The 14,100-nt window shown below is 42.1% G+C and overlaps 1 protein-coding gene across 5 annotated transcripts in view; it reads left to right on the top strand.

The window, feature by feature from the left end:
- hivep1 (HIVEP zinc finger 1) overlaps positions 1-14,100 on the top strand; it is a 239,673-nt gene that overhangs the window by 184,615 nt on the left and 40,958 nt on the right. For all 5 annotated transcript variants that reach the window (XM_068001734.1, XM_068001730.1, XM_068001733.1 and 2 more), the window contains exons 6-7: positions 4,911-5,086; positions 9,112-9,213. In XM_068001734.1, coding sequence (XP_067857835.1) covers positions 4,911-5,086; positions 9,112-9,213 — 278 coding nt within the window. The remainder of the gene's footprint in view (positions 1-4,910; positions 5,087-9,111; positions 9,214-14,100) is intronic.

The raw sequence follows: 14,100 nt of genomic DNA on the forward strand, positions 1-14,100 counted from the left end.
GATGTGACTAGTGGAGTCCCACAGGGATCTGTCTTGGGGCCTCAATTATTCACAATATTTATTAACGACTTAGATGAAGGCATAGAAAGTCTCATATCTAAGTTTGCCGATGACACAAAGATTGGTGGCATTGTAAGCAGTATAGATGAAAACATAAAATTACAAAGGGATATTGATAGATTAGCTGAATGGGCAAAACTGTGGCAAATGGAATTCAATGTAGGCAAATGTGAGGCCATCCACTTTGGATCAAGAAAGGATAGAACAGGATACTTTCTAAATGGTAAAAAGTTAAAAACAGTGGATGTCCAAAGGGATACAGGTACATAGATCATTGAAGTGTCATGAACAGGTGCAGAAAATAATCAAGAAGGCTAATGGAATGCTGGCCTTTATATCTAGAGGACTAGAGTACAAGGGGGCAGAAGTTATGCTGCAGCTATACAAAACCCTGGTTAGACCGCACCTGGAGTACTGTGAGCAGTTCTGGGCACCGCACCATCGGAAGGACATATTGGCCTTGGAGGGGGTGCAGCGTAGGTTTACTAAAATGAAACCCGGACTTCAAGGGTTAAGTTACGAGGAGAGATTACACAAATTGGGATTGTATTCTCCATTGTTTAGAAGGTTACGGGGTGATCTGATCGAAGTTTATAAGATATTAAGGGGAACAGATAGGGTGGATAGAGAGAAACTATTTCCGCTGGTTGGAGATTCTAGGAGTCGGGGGCACAGTCTAAAAATTAGAGCCAGACCTTTCAGGAGCGAGATTCGAAAACATTTCTACACACACAGGGTGATAGAAGTTTGGAACTATCTTCCGCAAACGGCAATTGATACTAGCTCAATTACTAAATTTAAATCTGAGATCAATCGCTTTTTGGCAACCAAAGGTATTAAGGGATATGGGCCAAAGGCAGGTATATGGAGTTAGATCACAGATCAGCCATGATCTTATCAAATGGCGAAGCAGGCACGAGGGCTGAGTGGCCTTCTCCTGTTCCTATGTTCCTGTTTTTAATGGCAAATCGAAGGAGCAAGTTCCCACGTTTGCACGTGTCACTAAAACGCAGAAATTGTGAACTTGCTCCTATTGGTTCACCGGTGATTTGACAGCTTCGAATTAAAGGGCCATCACACGCTGCAATCATTGAAATCACTGAAAAATCGTAAACTTGCTCATCCGGCCAGCTGGAAAGTAACTAATTACGCCACCAAAGGTACGCTTAAAAATACCAGATCTAAACTAAGTTTCAAAAGCGTGGTTAGTCTTAATGACTGCCAAACAACTAAAAAATTTAATTTTAAAAATGTGGAGTCTTGTATTACTCCTTATTTTAAAAGTTTTTGGTCATTTTAAAAAAAAATTTAAAAATTTAATTTAAAAAAAAACTTTTCCCTTCTGTCTCTTTAATTTAATTCAATTATTTCTTTGGCTTTTCATATTAAAAAAAATTAAATTTTATTTAAAAAAATTAGATTTTTATTTACATTGACTTCCAGAATACTAACTTTAAATGAATGAAGTCTGCTTGTGGGCGTGTCTTCTATTCTAACAGACTGTTCCATGCACATCAACTCACCCTGCTCAGAGGCTGAGTTGATAGCGCACAATTTTTTAACAGTTCAAAATCGAGCAAGTTGATGCATAGAGCCCGCAGTTAGTACATTTGTTAATTTAATTGTTTAATTTAAGTTGCCACGCTGCTCTGTGCAAGTTCTGGCCCATTAAGTTTTGCTTCACAATATCCTGTTTTGTTCCAGCCCAATAAGGTAGCATAAGAGCAACTACAAACACCCCAACTCCCCAAAAATGAGGGCACTATTAATAATCAAACACAGATGGCCTGTTCAAACTAAAGCTATATGATAGTAATTTAAGTGAAAATTTAGTGCAATGAAACAATCAATGTCTTGTGTTGGACTCATCAGTTTAATTACCATTCCTCTCTCCATGCTTCCTGCTCTTCTCATGACGTCAGTCTGTGTGCAGGACCTGTGACTGGCTGCTGGAGCTGTTCAAACCACAGCTAGCCAATGCTGGAGAGGTTAACATGAAGAGCCACACTGCAGCCAAACAAGTTGAAAGGGGGAAGAGAGCTGCACTTCATCAATAGAAGAGTCTTGTGGTTTGTGGAGTTTGATTGGTCACCTGTGTATTGGCTGTTTTAAAGAGCCATTGTAGACTGGTTCATCCATAACCAGTCACAGCTATTCAATACAGAAGGAAGCAGATTATGTAGTAACTGCATTCTTCAAGTGATCTTACAGCATAGTGTAGAATATAGGAATCATATTTGTTTTATATTTGCAACCTTGTATTTTGGACAATAAATGTTTAACAATCTTATAAATTGGATATACGCTGAATGCAAGCAGATACTTTTAGACCTTGCCTTATGTGGCCAGGAATTTACTTGTAGCTGTTAGCGCTCTGCCACTGGAAGTGTGGTGTCATGGTGCTCTCATGTTTCACCAGAGCTGTCTATATTAGGGAAATGTTTGAAGTTAGATTCATGATCAGAAAGTGTAGGGGTCAATTGAAGGGCAATAATTGCATTGAGGAGGATCAGATGAAGTCCTGAGTGTCAAACTCACTCATTCTTGATTTTAAAATGTCACCTTGAAAATAGAGACTCTCGGACAATCCGGGAGGGTTGACACACTAAGCTGAGATACTGTTGGGCCTCAACCTAGTGGGACGTCTTGGAGTAGACGTGGTTGGAGCTGTCTTTGGTTTAGAAGCTTAATAATGGGAATTTTCAGGCTGCCTTCACACTGTAACAGGTATAAATGAGTTGTAAAGGTCCTAGCATAACCAAGGCCTCATTCTGCACCTGGCCTGGGAAGGGTGCCCAACGTAATCTAATATTTCCTCACCTTGAACTGTGGTTGGGGGAGAGGGATAGCAGGCCTCACTCTCCTTGTTTTTGAGGGTAAAATGCTCCCGGGTTTCTACTGCTGATCACTTCTGTGCTGGGAGTGCATGTGCTTGGAAACTGGATGACAACAGGATGCATTTGGGCTGCAACAGGCACTCACTATCTGGACTCATACATAGAGAGTAACAACTTGTAAGAGGTACTTAAAGGACAGCTGAATGTGGAACTATCAGTTCATGATGAAAGAAAAAAAGAAATTGCATTTATATAGCATCTTATTATCACATCCTTGGAACATCTGAAAGCACTTCACAACCAATTAATTATTTTTAGAAATGCAGTCACTGTTGCTTAGGCAAACATGCCAACCATTTTGCACACAGCAAGACCCCATAAAGAGCAAATGAGATATATGACCAGTTAATATATTGGTTGAAGGAAGAATGTTGGCAAGGATATAGAAAGAACTCCCTGCTGTTCTTTGTATGGTGCTATGGGATCTTTAACCATAGAAACAGGCAGATGGGGCTCTGGTTTAATGTGTCATCTGAAATGTGGCACTTCTGACAATGCAGCACTCCCTCAGTATTGCACTGGAGTGTCACCCTAGATTATGGACTCAAATCCTGGATTAGGCTGGAATCCACTACCTTCTGACTCAGCCAAGCTAAAATTTAAGGGAAAAACAACTGGGAGGCAAGTGGAAGAAAGTACAGTCCCCACCATCTGAACCACCCACGTTTAATCGGGCAATTGTTTAAATCAGCCGAGAAGTGCTAACCATTTTCCATTTCCATTATAAGTCAATAACAAAGTTGCCACTTACAGCGTAAGCATGCTGGGTATTTCTAGCAGACACAGGTGTTCACTCAGCGGTTCGCACCTTGTTAAGATGCAGTTAACTTGTATACTTAATCACCTTTAACTGGTGTCGGGTTACAGTTTGCACCACTCAGCACTGACTGCAGTAACAAAGTCAATAGCACCTCGTTAAGGTCCAAAAGTACAAAGTAGTGGGCAGATAATCTTTCAACTCTACTGTAGTATGACCATCGCCTATCCTTACAACTGTACTTCACTTATCATCATTTATTTTTCAGCTTTCCGGCTACGCCTAGCTAAAATATCCCAAATCATTATATACTTATATAAAGGAGTAGCTGAATCTTGATTTTTTTTTATATATAGCACATTTTAGCATTAAATCTATTTCATTGATATTTTCGTTCTTTGTCCTGAATAACATGAGTGTTGCAGATGGAGAGGATAAACCATCCAACGCATTTAGCGGGCAAGTCGCGTTAGCACCAACACGCCCACTAAAAGCGATGAGGACTCTAATGCTTTAAGTAAGAAATGTCTTACTGGTGGTGTAATCATGTAGTTTTATGATTTAGCGGACCTGTTGCCTTGCCCATTGACCTCGCACCTGAATTCCTGATATGTGTTCCCAGCGAGCAAAGCTCCATGCTGCAAATTTGTAAAATGAGCCCACAAACCTTGGCAAGAAAACAAAAGTCCCAGTAACCCAGGTGAGTTTATTTTTAAGTGACACCAAGATGCGCTGACCGGCGGAATAAAGAAACAAAAATTCAGCAATTAAGTGCTGAATAACAAAATAGGTGATCCCACCATTGGGTTCCTGTCTAAACAATATGCAGTCATTATTGCTAGACTCACAAACCAATCATTTTATCACTTGGCCACACTATAGGCACTAGAAAACACTGATAATTGTGTCCCAAGACCATAACATCTCTGTGTTCATCCAGGATCTTTTGTTTGATTAAATACAACTCTACAGGTATTGGTGTTGGACAACTGTAGAGAAAAACACTCTGCTCCCTGTTGTACCTACTTAATGTCTTTTTTTTGAAAAAGTGCAGCTGAAGTTGAGTTTTAGTATGGCGGGAGTATTCATTCCATAATAACCTTCACTTGTTCTGAGTCCTATTATAGATGTTTTTTCAACCACAAAGACAAAATTAACATCAAATTGTAATCCAACTTTATTTTTTCTTTTTAAAGGTATAAATCAAATGAAGAGTATGTGTATGTTCGGGGCCGAGGGAGGGGAAAATACATTTGCGAAGAATGTGGAATACGTTGCAAGAAGCCCAGTATGCTTAGAAAGCACATTCGCACCCATACTGACCTACGGCCTTATCACTGCAACTACTGTAACTTCTCCTTTAAAACTAAAGGTAAGTTGATGTTGCATGCAGTGGATACTGATGCTTACTTTGTCAAACATCTAAATACACCTCAGGTTACCAGTATCAACTTATATACATAGATCCTATTTGCATGCCTTATGAAAAATACCCAATAAAGGTAAATATCCTGACCTTTATTTCTCTTTCTTTCTTCCTCTTTTCCCAACCCACAACATCTTTAATTTTTTGAAAAAGCAAGAAATATTTTAGGTTTTGTGACGAAGCTCTTGAGTGGTCCAACTCCTGTTAGCTGGATTAGAAAATCTACAACCTGCTATTAATTGGGGGTGATGCTAGCAAGGCTGCATTTATTCTTCATCACATGCTACCTTGAGGAGGGAGTGGAAGGCCTTCCAAACAAAGATTTTTACAACTCAGCAGCTTGCTAGGCCAGAGGGAATGAAGAGTTACATAGTGTAGCGCTGGGGGCACATATAGGCCAGACTGGGTAATGGTGGCAGTGGGTTATCCAGTCAGGATTTTACCAAAATCCAGTAACTTTCATTATCACTTTTTTTTCTGGTGTTGGCCAAAAGTTACCAGAGTTACTGAATTTTGTTTCACAACTTGTGATGGTGGAATTTAAACTCGTGATCTTTGGGTCGCTAGTCCAGTACTGTAACCACTACATTACCATACCTATTGCACCCTGATAACTCTTGAGTGAAGCTAGCTACCCATAATCTACAAAGGACAGTTCCAAAGTCAGCACTCTCAAGAGTAAGAAGATGAAGAAAGGAAGAACTTACATTTGTATAGCGCCTTTTATGTCCTCAGAATGTCCCAAAACATTTACATTACAGCCAATGAATTACTTTTGAAGTATAGTTACTACTGTTGTGTAGGCCAACCCAGTAGCTAACTTGTGTACAGCAAGGTCCCACAAACAGCAGTGAGGTGAATAACCAAGTAATCTGTTTTGGCACTGATGGTTGAGGGATAAATATTGGCCAGAACACCAGGTGAATTCCTATCAGGTGGCTGACCGCCAACTGCCTAATAGTGCTGGCAGTAGGCCCAGTCCATTTTGAGGGCCAGGCTTCATTGCCATGCTGCCAGCAGATGCCAAATGGGTGCCCAGCTGGAGCTTGCCAGCTCCAGGCCAGCCCAATATTGGGCAGTCAGGAGGCTGACTTGGCCAGCAGCAAGATAGGTCCGGAGGCGGGTGATCGCGGGTAGAGAGGGGAAGCCCACATAATTCTAAACATGCCATTTTTGGACCTTTACATCTCTACCATCGGGTAAAACCGGGCGGAGCATGCGCTGTACATGCTGTGACCAATCCTCTCAAAATGGAAACATTTGCATATTAAAAGAGCCTATCACCTGAAACAGGTAGGTGCTTAGGCCATTCAGCGGTAAGCCTCTTTCAGGATGGTGTTGGCCTAATCAGGAGTGGGAATGGAGCAGTATGTTTTATCCCCGCCATTTTCGAGGTGCTAAGCAAAGCCAATGAAAATCCTCCCAACCCGGCTGTTCTCCAGATAGTGCCATGGGATCTTTTATGGCCTGCTGACAGTTTAATGTCTCATCCAAAATGATGGTACCTCCGACAATGCAGCACTCCCCCAATGCTTCACTTAAGTGTCAGCCTAGATTATGTGTGCAAGTCCTGGATTGGACTTGAACTCACAACCTTCTGACCTGGGTGAGAGTGCTACCACTGAGCTAAGGTTGACACTTTTCAAGATGTGTAGCCATTCATTTTCCCAGTTTGTTCTCTCCTCCTCACTTCATGGTTCTGGTGTATCATTTTCCTTCCTTTCCCAGTACCACACCAGAGTGGCCATTCTATATGTGTGAGCCTAGACAATGAATGTAGATAAGCTGTTCAACTGTGGAGAGCATCAGTCCTGTTCTCACCTGACATCCACAGGCGTGTGCTTTTCAGCAGACCAACAATAAGAATCATTGGGCTCAAGGCATAAATTATCAGCACTGGTTATTGCTAACTTGCTTGCTTCCTGCCCTTCTAACCATAATGGATCCTCTTGCATGTGTGGTTTTAAAAGGAAAATGTAGCACTGGAAAGGAGCTTAAAAAGTGTTACAACAAAGTGGAGCTATATTCCAACTGCTTGAATGAGAGGTAGCCTGGCAACCTTCACTTCGTAGAAATCAAGACTTTTCGCAATTTCCTGCTCTAACTCATTTTTTCCCAGGATCTGAAATCTATGGAACTCCTTACCTCCCTCAGTCTTTCCTTCCTTCTACATCTTCAGACTTTTGAAAACCCAAGCTTGGTGACTACCCGATTTGGCTCATCCTTTAGCCTTGGTGAGGTCCTGCACTGTGGGCTTTGGCCCCTGACCTTGATTTTGCAACAAAAGTAGGACAGATAATTTAACTGTGAAGGGTGATTCCTGTAGTGTTTACATCAAGCTTTTTATTATTGGATTCATACTGCAGTTAGCTGTTGAATTATTGATAAAATGAACATTGAAGAGAAATAGCTCAATTAGCAGATTTGCTGGGATGTATAACCAAGTGACTCACTTGAATTGCTCCATATCGTAGGTACAGCACAAGAGGAGGCCATTCGGCCCATCGTGCCTGTGTTGGCTCTTTGAAAGAGCTATCCAATTAAACCCATTCCCCTGCTCTTTCCCCATTGCCCTGTAAGTTGTTTCCCTTCAAGTAATTATCCAGTTCCCTTTTGAAAGTTACTATTGAATCTGCTTCCACCACCCTTTCAGGCAGTGCATTCCAGATCATTACAACTCTTTAAAAAATGTTTCCTCGTGTCGCCTCTGGCTCTTTTGCTGACCACCTTAAATCTGTGTCCTCTGGTTACCGACCCTTCGCCACTAGAAATAGTTTCTCCTTATTTACTCTGTCAAAACCATTTTGAACACCTCTATCAAATCTCCCCTTAACCTTCTCTGTTCTAAGGAGAACAACCCCAGCTTCTTCAGTCTCTCCACATAACTGAAGTCCCTCATCCCTGTTACCACTCTAGTAAATCTCTTCTGCATCCTCTCTAAGGCCTTGACTTCCTTCCTAAAGTGTGGTGCCCAGAATTGAACACAATACTCCAGCTGAGGCCTAACCAGTGTTATATAAAGGTTTAACATAACTTCCTTGCTTTTTATACTCTAAGCCTCTATTAATAAAGCCCAGGATCTCATGTGCTTTTTTAACAGCCTGCTCAACTTGTCCTGCCACCTTCAAAGATTTGTGTATGTGCACCCTCAGGTCTCTCTGTTTCTGCATCCCCTTTAAAATTGTACCATTTAGTTCATATTGCCTCTCCTCATTCTTCCTACCGAAATGCATCACTTCACACTTCTCTTCATTAAATTTCATCTGTCATGTGTCTGCCTATTTCACCAGTCTGTCTCTGTCCTCCTGAAATTTGTTACTATTCTCCACATTGTTTACTACATTTCTGAGTTTTGTGTCATCTGCAAACTTTGAAATTATACCCTCTATACCCAAGGCCAGGTCATTAATATATATCAAAAAGAGCAGTGGACCTAATACTGACCCCTAGGGAATACCACTGTATACTTCCCTCCAGTATGAAAAACAACCGTTCACCACTACTCTCTGCTTTTTGTCCCCTGGCCAATTTTGTATCCACCCTGCCGCTGTCCCTTTAATCCCATCAGCTTTAATTTTGCTGACAAGTTTATTATCTGGTACTTTATCAAGTCCAAATACACATCAACCTCACTACCCTCTCTATTACTTCATCAAAGAACTCAATCATAGAATCATCAATCAAGTTAGTCAAACACAATTTTCCTTTAACAAATCCATGCTGACTTTCATTTATTAGCCCATACTTTTCTAAGTGCAAATTCATTTTGTCCCAGATTATTGTCTCTAAAGGATTCCCCACAACTGATGTTGGGCTGAATGGCCTGTAATTGCTGGGTTTATCCCTCTTCCCCTTTTTTGAACAGGGGTGTATAACATTTGCAGTCCTCCAATTTATGGGCTAAACAGTTGACATGGATGCTATCTCCCCAGTAAAAGTTGTTCTAGATGGTATTTTACTTGTTTTCAAAGGAAACCTGACCAAGCATATGAAGTCCAAGGCTCATAGCAAGAAGTGCATGGAAATGGGAGTGGCAGCTGTTCCATTTGAGGATCAAGACACCGATGAGTCAGGTATGGACATACCAGGGCTGATTTTAACCCTTCACGCCCAGCGGAAACCAGGCGAGAGGGCAGTTAAAATAACCACAGTCACTTACACCCTCTCCGATCCCACTGTCTTCCTAACGGTTGTAATTTTATCCTGCTCTTTTGAGCAGGCAAGTGGGAGACCTGCCGGAAGGCAGCAGGGGCCTCCTTTAAATATGCAAATCAGCCTCTGATGATGTCATGGGGGCCTGACTGCAATTTTAACCCAAGGCCAGCATGGGGAGGTCATTGTGGCTTCCCTGCCAGGACGACTTGGTGGCAAGTGGATCCGGGGCCAGAAGAGACTGAGAGTTATTTTTTATTTGTTTCCTTGTGGGCCAGGAGGAGCAGGAGTGCTCCTCTGGGCCTCCCCAAGGAAACCATGGGCCTTCCCTCCCCCTTCCCTGACCATGATGCCCTCCCGACACCCCTTTAACCACTTAACTGACTGACGGCCAGCTAGCGCTGCCCAGGAGTTAAAATCTCTTGGGCCGCAAACTGCTGAGGGCCGATGGTGCCCCCATCCACCTTGGCCCTCGCCTGCATGACTCCTGCCAGAAATTAAAATTGGGGCTACTGTCTGAGATTGATCAATGGATATACATAGGCAGAGATGGGAAGGGAATCCATTTGGTGTGATTATCAACTATTCGTTGAAAGCAGAGTATCGCCAGGAATTTTCCTGGGGGCTCTCCCAATTAACTGCCATAACTTCAACAGACAATCGGCAGAAACCCCGTTTACACAGCGTATCCAGGGTTACCTCTGTTCTTCCGCCGAAGTTACGACAGATGATCGGGAGAACCCCCGAAGAAATTCCCGGCATATGCCTAGCTAGTCAAAAACTAGGTTGCATCTCAAGAGCACTTGAGTTTAAACACGTTTTGAGAAAGTATAATTCATTGGTATCGTCACAGTTTTTGGCATGCGTGGATGTGAAATGCTTTGGGGTGTCCTGAGGATGTGATCAGGCACTTTGTAAATTTAAGTTCTTTCTTTCATTTCTGTCTTTCATTCTATTTCGAAATGAACAGTGATGCATTGACGAGAATTCAGAAAAAAGTGACAATAACTTAAAGCTGGTGTGAGAAGTAGTTTATAAATTGGAGTTTTTTAATTGAAGAAAAGTTTGAAGGGGGTGCCTGCTCATGTTTTTTTTAAACACTTGGCATTGAACAGACAAGTTAATTTGTCTGGGGTAGCTGATAGCCCTCCTTGTTCTGGCAGTTTTTTTTAATACATGAAGAGATTTCCTAAAAATTGTTAGCCTGAAATTATGCATGTTTGCTAATTCATGTGGTGCAACTTGTCAAGTATGTGTTTATATGGACTGGTTCCAAAAATTTGTCTAATTGTAATTATACTGCTCAGCGTATCTTATTACTGGGACCAATGTCCTGGTGAATTGAATAACTAGAGCAGTAGATAGGACTTTAAACTAATAAGAGGGCAGGGGGGTGGGGTGGGGTTCAGGTAAGGGTAAATTTATAAATCTAAAGAGAAAAGTCAAGGCTATAGAGCAGAGTAGTGATTTGGGTAAAAACAAGCAGAGTGTGTCAGGAAGATTCAGAAGAGTTTAACAAAGGTAATAGGGCATTAGTGACTAAGGTCACATCAGGGAAAAATAGTAAAAAGTTAAAATTAAAGGCGCTATATCCGAATGCACGAAGCATTCGTAACAAGATTCCATTCTTATCTATCCATTTGTAGCCAGAAAATCACCTGCAATGGCTTCTCTTCCTGCTCCCGCACTGTTAACCTCTGGAATTCTCCAAGAGTCTATCCATGGCCCCCTCCTATTTCTCATCTATATGCTGAACCTCGCAACATCATCCAAAAACACACGCCAGATTCCATGTATACGCTGACGACAACCAGCTCTACCTCACAACCACTTCCCTCGACCCCTCCACTGTCCCTCATTTGTCACATTGCTTGTCCCACATCCAGTAATAGATCAGCAAAAATTTCCTCCAACTAAATATTGGGAAGACCGAAGCCATTGTCTTTGGTCCCCGTCTCAAACTTTGTTCCCTAGCCACCGACTCCATCCCTCTCCATGGCCACTGTCTGAGGCTGAACCAGACCATTCGCATTCTTGGCGTCCTGCACGGACACGATGGGCTGAATAGCCTCATTCTGTGCTGTAACTTTCTATGATTCTATTTGACCTTGAGATCAGCTTCTGACCACATATCCGCTTCATCACCAAGACTGCCTACTTCCACCTCCGTAACATCACATGTCTCCGCTCCTGCCTCAGCTTATCTGCTGCTGAAACCCTCATCCATGTCTTTGTTACCTCCAGTTTAGACTATTCCAATGCTCGCCTGGCTGGCCTCCCATCTTTCACCCTCCATAAACTTGAGCTCATCCAAAACTCTGCTGCCCGTATCCTAACTTGCACCAAGTCCTGTTCATCCATCACCCCTGTGCTCGCTGACGTACAATGGCTCCCAGTCCTGAAAAGCCTCGATTTTAAAATTCTCATCCTTATTTTCAAATCTCTCCATGGCCTCACCCCTCCCTATCTTTGTAACCTCCGAGATCTCTGCGCTCCTCCAATTCTTGCTTCTTGCGCATCCCCAATTTTAATTGCTCCACCATTGGCGGCTGTACCTTCAGCTGCCTAGGCCCTAAGCTCTGGAATTCCCTCCCTAAACCTGCAGAGATAGTGAATGCATTGGTTTTGAGCTTCCAGAATTCTCCAGATTCTAGAACTGTCCCCATGGATTGGAAGGTAGCAAATGTAACCCCGCTATTTAAGAAAGGAAGGAGAGGGAAAACAGGGAACTATAAGCCAGTTAGCCTGACATCAGTAGTAGGGAAAATGCTAGAATCTATTCAGGACGTAGTAACAGGGCACTTAGAAAATCATAATATGGTTAGGCCGAGTCAACACGGTTTTATGAAAGGGAAATCGTGTTTCACAAACCTATTAAGAGTTTTTGAGGGTGTAACTAGCAGGGTAGATAAGGGGAACCAGTGGATGTAGTATATTTGGATTTTCAAAAGGCATTCGATAAGGTGCCACACAAGATTAGGGCTCATGGGATTGGGGGTAATATATTAGCATGGATTGAGGATTGGTTAATGGACAAAAAACAGAGAGTAGGAATAAATGGGTCATTTTCGGCTTGGCAGGTTGTAACTAGTGGGGTGCTGCAAGAATCAGTGCTTGGGCCTCAGGTATTTACAATTTATATCAATGACTTAGATGAAGGGTCTGAGTGTAATGTATCCAAGTTTGCTGACGATACAAAGCTAGGTGGGAAAGTAAGCTGTGAGGAGGACGCAAAGAGACTGCAAAGGGATATGGACAGGTTAAGTGAGTGGGTGAGAAGGTGGCCGATGGAGTATAATGTGAGGAAATGTGAAATTATCCACTTTGGTAGAAAGAATAGAAAAGCAGAATTTTTTTTAAAGGTGAGAGACTAGAAATGTTGGTATTCAGAGGGAATTGGCTGTACTTGTACATGAATCACAGAAAGTTAACTTGCAGGTACAGTAAGCAATTAGGAAGGCAAATGGTATGCTAGCCTTTATTGCAAGGGGGTTGGAGTATAAGAGTAAGGAGGTATTGCTGTAATTATATAGGGCTCTGGTGAGACCACACCTGGAGTACGGTGCGCAGTTTTAGTCTCCTTACCCAAGGAAGGATATACTTGCCTTGGAGGGAGTGCAACGAAGGTTCACGAGATTGATTCCTGAAATGAGAGGGTTGTCCTATGGGAACGATTGAGTAGAATGGGCCTATATCCTCTGGAGTTTAGAAGAATGAGAGGTGATCTCGTTGAAATGTATAAAATTTTTAGAGGGCTTGACAGGGGAATGCTGAGAGCCTGTTTCCCCTGACAGGAGAGTCTAGAACTAGGGGTCGTAGACTCAAGTTAAAGGGTTGGCCATTTTGGACTGAGATGAGGAAATATTTCTTCACTCAGAGGGTTGTGAATCTTTGAAGTTCTCTACCCCAGAGGGCTGTTGATGCTCAGTCGTTGAGTATATTCAAGATTGAGATTGATGGATGTTTGAACACTAAGGGAATCAAAGGATATGGGGATCGGGCAGGAAAGTGGAATTGTGGTGGAAGATCAGCCATGAATGATCTTATTGAACGGCGGAGCAGGCTTGAGGGGCCATATGACCTACTCCTGCTCCTATTTCTTACGTTCTTAAAGGCAACTTAATGCTCTTGTGCAAATAGAAAATGTAACTATACAGCAGGAGTATTAGCATCTGAAGTGAGAGATTAACGTTTTGGTTGGCGATTCTTTGTTCAAAATAATGGAAATTTTCCATTCAAACTGTTAATGCATCTTTACCCTCTTTAGATGCTGGTGGAGCTGCTGAGCTTTTCCAACATTTTCTGTTTTCATTTGAGACACTCAATTTTTCTTTCTTTTGTATATTTATTGCACTAGATAAGAAATCAGCATCACAATATCCGATTGGTTGAAAATTGCAGAGCATTTATAATGACTTGATTAGCATAAGACATTTAATCAGGAGCTAGCTGATAGTTTAAATGTTTGCATTTGAATGTTTTGCATTATGAAGATTATGACTTAGAATTGTGAGATAAGAGATATACGTCTTCATAGGTTCCTCTTCACAGTCTCTTGACTGTAAACTGCTTTGAGTCTAACCAATTGAGTTTGCTTTCTCCAAGCTCATCTCATTTGTGTGAGCTACCTCCTGCTTCCCCAACCCCATGCTCACTAAACTCCTCGCCACCCAAGTTGTCTTCCTAACCCACGTGCTAGTTGACATTGTAATTAGTTCCCTCTCCTCAAGTACTGTCCTTCTCTTCTTCATAAATCACTGCCATCAACCCCTCCTCAAAAATTCCCACCCTTGATTCCTCTGTCCTCA

The sequence above is a fragment of the Heptranchias perlo genome, chromosome 2 (genome assembly GCF_035084215.1).
Source record: "Heptranchias perlo isolate sHepPer1 chromosome 2, sHepPer1.hap1, whole genome shotgun sequence".
In the NCBI taxonomy this organism is placed as follows: domain Eukaryota; kingdom Metazoa; phylum Chordata; class Chondrichthyes; order Hexanchiformes; family Hexanchidae; genus Heptranchias; species Heptranchias perlo.